Genomic DNA, 6,000 nt, shown 5'->3' with positions numbered 1-6,000 from the left:
ATCAAGTCTGAAAATAACTTCTTCTGATGGTTCATATTTGGATCACCTTTGCTGTACTTTTAAGTTTGATATGCATGCGTAAGATGGCATCTGAGGTATGCACAGGTTGTGCCCCAAGAGCTTTGACCGTTTCCATGAAACCAGGCATAGAGGTCCAGTAGGATTCAAATCTAAATCCCTTTATGTCTTATGAGTGGCCTCCCCCTTAATAGTAATGGGCAATGGTCTGAAACCATGGTTGATATATATAGCTTGTAAATGACCACAAGGAAACAACAGATCCCAATCTGTTGTGCTGAAACATCTATCTATCATTGTCATTGTTGGTTGGTCTTGCTCATTGCTCCATCTTCCATGCAACCTGATATCTTTCACTTTGCATTTTCTCTTGAATACCTAAGGTTCTCTTGAATTTTCGCATCATTCTTCTGTTTAGTCGGTTGTTGTTTGTGCCTTCAACCTTATAAATAAGGTTGAAATTGAATGGAAGACATATAATAAAATTAGAATGTTGCACTTGAATATATAACATATTACATAGGTATACCCCCATAATACCGAAAGAACACGTCATGAACATGTATGGGGTTTATTGGTGTCTTATGGAAGAGAGAATGTGCACATCATGCGGTGGAGGCACCATATATAAATGATATGATAACTATTAATATAGCAACTGAACTAATAGCCAATATCAGGACAACCACCCGCAGCCAGCTAGAACCTCTAATACAAGGATTGTGACACTAAACACCCACACAATTTTGATTCGACACAACAACACTTTGCACCTCTCTTCCTTCCCTTGATTAGATAGGAAATCTTCACTTTTCCAAGACAGAAGAGAAGCAAGCAAGGATTCTTTCCTTTTCTTCCATTCTTACATTTCCATATTCTACGTTTTTGAACCACAAAAGACATCTGCTTAATTTCATCCAAGCTTCATCCTAGTCATAACAAATCATCTGGTTTCTCTATAGCAAAGAATAACCTTGGTTATCAAAGGATCCATTTAAAAAAAAGCTTTAGAAGCTTAGATTTTATTCATCATAAGAAGTATTACAATCAAGATGAATACAATTGACAAGGAAATCCGGTGCTCTTCCTCCCCACAGACACCGGTTCTTCCTCAACAAAGCTTGGCAAGCTCCCACATTAGAACTTCAGGTACATAGCAAACTTTGAACTCCTCTAAGCTAGCACTAAGCTCCACTATTTGAGCAAAAATACATGTTAGTTCTAATATCTAAAACTCTTTAGCTTTCTATAGATTCACAAAAGTTAGGTGGTGGAACTGACCCACCTAGATTCGTTTTAAAGTTGACACTGATGCTCGCAATTATAAAATAGTTATATAAATATATAACTTTGATGTCGAATTGTACTTGTGTTATGATTTTATTTATCTCAGCGATTTAATATACATCCGCTTGTGTGAGTAAAGTTATAGGATACAAGAAATAAATAAAATGGGACACCTCTACGACAGCTAGAGGGAGCGTAAAATAATATAGTGATAATTTATTTTATTGAATGGAAAACACGAAATGAGATGGAAAAAGAAATAGAAAAAAGCAGTGGGCCAGTGTGACAGCTGTTGCCGTGGCGACTAGCGAAGAAAAGCTTTCCTCGCTCCTCCTCCTCCTCCTCCTCACAAAATTCAATTCGATTCCATTACTTGCTGGCTTGCCCTCTTCCTGCTCCTCTTCTCCCTGCTCCTGCAGAGAGGAAGAGGCGGGATGCCGCGGGCGGCCCCGCCGCGCAAGGTGCCCCTCCGCAAGCTGCTGCGTGCGGCGTCGGTAGCGTGCGGGGTGCAGTTCGGATGGGCGCTGCAGCTGTCGCTGCTGACGCCCTACGTGCAGGAGCTGGGCATCCCGCACGCCTTCGCCAGCCTCGTCTGGCTGTGCGGGCCCCTCTCCGGCCTCCTCGTCCAGCCCCTCGTCGGCCATCTCTCCGACCGCATCGCCCCCGCCGCCTCCCCGCTCGGCCGCCGCAGGCCCTTCATCGCCGCAGGCGCAGCCTCCATCGCCGCTGCCGTCCTCACTGTCGGCTTCTCCGCCGACCTCGGCCGCCTCTTCGGCGACAACATCACCCCGGGCTCAACCCGCCTCGGCGCCATCTGCGTCTACCTCGTCGGATTCTGGCTGCTCGACGTCGGCAACAACGCAACGCAGGGGCCCTGCAGGGCGTTCCTCGCGGACCTCACCGGTCGGTAACTAATCCTGCTCCTCCTCTTCTTCTTTCTTCCTTCCTTCCTTCCTTCCGACGGAGAGGATGCGATTTCAATTTACTGCAAATGCGAGGGCTTCGGTTGATTCGATTTCGCTTCCGTCCGTCGCAAGCGATCGTTCCATTTTGGCGAATTCTTGCGTAACCAACAAGTGAGTGGAGCAATTTTGCAGATCACGAGGGGTTGCCTCTGATATTTCTTTCCAGCGTGAAAATTGCAGGAGAAGAAGAGCCTGCCCATCGCTTTCCCCTTTAGCTTAAGATTCTTCTTTGCTCCGATGCGACGTTGCCCGCCGTGCCTAACTACTCGTTTTACACGACTAGAACTTGCTTCTTGCCTGGCCCCTCCAAACTATGTATGGCCGTGCTTTTCTTTTGCCTTGCCAGCTGGCCTATCATTAGCATCAAGGTTAGGATGAATAACGACATGCCAATGCCAATCCAATTTTTACACAATGCATGCGATTTTTGAATAAATTGGACATATGTCACCACCAATAATTTGGGCTTCTCCTTTGTTTATGTGGGACTCAGGATGAGTGTGGGGAGGTCAAGGGATCGCTTTCACATTCAGGTAGGCCTATGCAGGGAGAGATATTTAGTTGTTACTCTATTATTGTTGCATGTTTGAATCATAGGACGGCATCTGTGGCCAACAGTCAGGTTTCCTCTAAGGGAAGGGCCCTGGTTAATAATTGCAAGACTGCCAGTGGTTTTGTGCCTGTGCTCATGGGATGGTAGAATTTCTGGGAAAATTTCAGTAAAACAATAAACGACTATTTTCTCTTTATGCAATTGAGGCCAGCTGTCTATTTGCCAGTGCATGAGAAGATCTGACCTTAAGGCGATTTTCAGTTTTCAGAATTACTGGATGTGCCCTCCTAAAATTTTCTCAGTTCTAAGCAAGTGGGTAGACTAGTAGTAGTTTCAACTTGGATCCTTTAGGGCATATTACATGTTCAAGTTCAAATGCAAATATCATCGTGATAGGGCTGTGCCAGCCATACTGTATGTTTGTCTTCTCTTGTCAAAAGTTGGAGATGACTCCATTCTAATACTTTACAATGCAGAGAATGACCCAAGGAGGACTCGTATTGCTAATGCATACTTCTCACTCTTCATGGCCCTGGGAAACATACTCGGATATGCCACTGGAGCATACAGTGGCTGGTATAGGATATTTCCTTTCACTGTTACTCCATCCTGCAGCATCAGTTGTGCCAACCTCAAGTCTGCCTTTCTTCTTGATATCATTGTTTTGGTGTTCACTACGTACATTACTGTAGCATCAGTGCAAGAACCTCAATCTTTTGGAGGTGATGAAGCGGAACATCCAAGTAACGAACAAGAAACTTTCCTCTGGGAACTTTTTGGGTCATTCAGATACTTTACACTGCCAGTTTGGATGGTTTTGATTGTCACTGCCCTTACTTGGATTGGGTGGTTTCCTTTTATCCTCTTTGATACCGATTGGATGGGCCGAGAGATCTACCGAGGAAGCCCGGACAACCCAGGAGAAACTCAGAGGTACCATGATGGTGTGAGAATGGGTTCTTTTGGTCTAATGCTTAACTCCGTCCTTCTTGGATTCACCTCTGTTGTACTAGAAAAGTTATGTAGGAAGTGGGGTGCTGGACTAGTATGGGGTGTCTCCAATATCCTAATGGCTTTGTGCTTCGTGGCAATGCTTGTAATAACATATGTTGCGAAGAACATGGACTATCCACCCAGTGGTGTACCTCCAACTGGCATTGTCATTGCTTCCCTTGTGGTTTTTACAATTCTAGGAGCACCCTTGGCAGTGAGTAACATAATTTTTTCTCTAACCAGAATAATTTTCTCAGTCCCAGTTCTCTCCTATGTTGTGGACGTGGCATACTCATTTTTATTTTTGCAGATCACATACAGTATACCATATGCAATGGCTGCTAGTCGTGTCGAAAATCTGGGTCTTGGCCAAGGTATTTTCCATTTTGAGTCCTTAGTATCATCATGGTTGTTTGTTCTTAGACTGTTTCCCCCCATGCAGGTCTAGCAATGGGCATTCTCAATTTAGCTATTGTCATACCACAGGTACTTACTTTTTATATTTTCACTTGACTTCAGTTCTGTCCTATGCATATTTTTGATTCGCGGCAACTGTGAACAGTAACAGAGAAATTGGCTCCTATACTAACCAGTAGATAATGGATCAAACTATACACAACAGCAGCAATATGTGTTCTCATGTGACAATCGGTTCCATAACCCAATATAATGCGTATTGAAGGTCATAAGATGTTGTGGAGTCCTCAAGTAAAACCTTGCCAAATCAGCCATGTACTGCGAATTTGCATACTAGCTTTGTTTCTTATCGAAGCAGGAGAAGCTGTTTAGAGCATGTACCTTCAGGAGAACAAATATTTAAACTTCGAGTTCAAATGCCTATCAGCCTATATCAGCAACTTAAGTCAATACTTTTAGGCCTGGTGTAAGCTTGGAAAAGGTACTGGTACCAGTTGTAGGGTGGTGTAACTTAAGTAATTCAAACTTGAATGCCGGACTGAAACTCAACACTACAAATCAAGGGGGAAAAGAATCAGTGGGGAGTGAATGTGGGGTATCACAAAGTTTAGTATGAGCATAAATTGGTAAACTACAGCATGGCGGATGGCACCTGCAAGTTAATTCCCCAAAATGAACGACTTGAATACGGATGAGGATGTAAACCTTATTTACTGGTACTGCAACCTTGAGGACATTACTGATACTGATACCTGCAGGTTATTGTGTCACTTGGTAGTGGGCCATGGGATCAACTCTTCGGTGGCGGAAATGCACCGGCTTTTGCAGTGGCAGCTGGTGCATCTTTCATAGGCGGGTTGGTGGCTATTCTGGGGCTTCCGCGAGCGCGCATTGCATCATCAAGGAGGAGAGGCGGGGCAGGGGCACACCGATAAGTTATTATCACCGTTACATGTGTGAATGCTCTGCTCCGCTCCACTCCGGTGGAAGTGTTACAACTTGCAACCATTCTTTGCGGTCGGTTGGGCACAGCAAGACACGGGGAAGCTCTCCTCTTGGACTGGAAAAGAACTGGAAGCTCTGGAAGTATCTTTTTGGGGATTGCCTTTGTTTCGTGGATGAGCTATTTTTGCCTTGTGTCCATGTGAAACATCATCATTTGTTGTTGTGTGTCGAATGTATGTATGCCGGTCAAGCCATTTGTAGAGAGAGAGGTTACTTAATGAATGAATAAAATAAAAGTTGAATGCTTAAGTGTTCTTTTTATTTTTTTTATTTTGTGGGAAATGCATTCAGTTTAGCTTACTGGGGAGATTGTTGGCACTTGAGCCTACTGGGCTGGGCCTCGGACACCTCACCTCCCTATGTATGGTGCACTGGAATTTTTTTATTTCTATATTTTATTTTATTTTATATTTGTAAAATTACACGGTCATTCTAATAAATTGCAATAATAGACTACCGTCGTCCAATAAATTACAAGAATAGATTGTCGTCGTTCGTTTATCAGGCGAGATTAATGGGTGAGACCTTGTGGATCCTATCAGTCAAAAGAATAAAAAATACAAAAAATGCAATCAGATCACGTCTCCTGTTCAGCAGACAAAATCTTGATAAAATGTATATAAATAGAATTATAAAGGAACTCATTTTTTTACTAAATAACTTAGGGTTTGAAACATTTTTATAAAATAGTACATCATATGATAAGAATATTAGTGAATTTTTTTTATGATTTTTGAAAATTTATTTGAGGCATTAAAATTG

General features: G+C 43.1%; 1 protein-coding gene across 1 annotated transcript; it reads left to right on the top strand.

Moving 5' to 3' along the window:
• The first annotated feature begins 1,645 nt into the window (after positions 1–1,645).
• On the top strand, positions 1,646–5,487 carry LOC133905880 (sucrose transport protein SUT2). The gene is made up of 5 exons (XM_062347666.1): positions 1,646–2,208; positions 3,300–4,030; positions 4,127–4,190; positions 4,259–4,302; positions 4,992–5,487. The coding sequence occupies exons 1-5, from the start codon at positions 1,740–1,742 to the stop codon at positions 5,166–5,168; spliced, it is 1,485 nt and encodes a 494-aa protein (XP_062203650.1). The 5' UTR covers positions 1,646–1,739; the 3' UTR covers positions 5,169–5,487.
• The last annotated feature ends 513 nt before the right edge of the window (positions 5,488–6,000 follow it).

This window comes from Phragmites australis, chromosome 23, assembly GCF_958298935.1.
Source record: "Phragmites australis chromosome 23, lpPhrAust1.1, whole genome shotgun sequence".
Taxonomy (NCBI): Eukaryota; Viridiplantae; Streptophyta; class Magnoliopsida; order Poales; family Poaceae; genus Phragmites; species Phragmites australis.
Note: the sequence above shows the minus strand (reverse complement) of the source record. Positions and strands in the feature narration are given on the sequence as shown.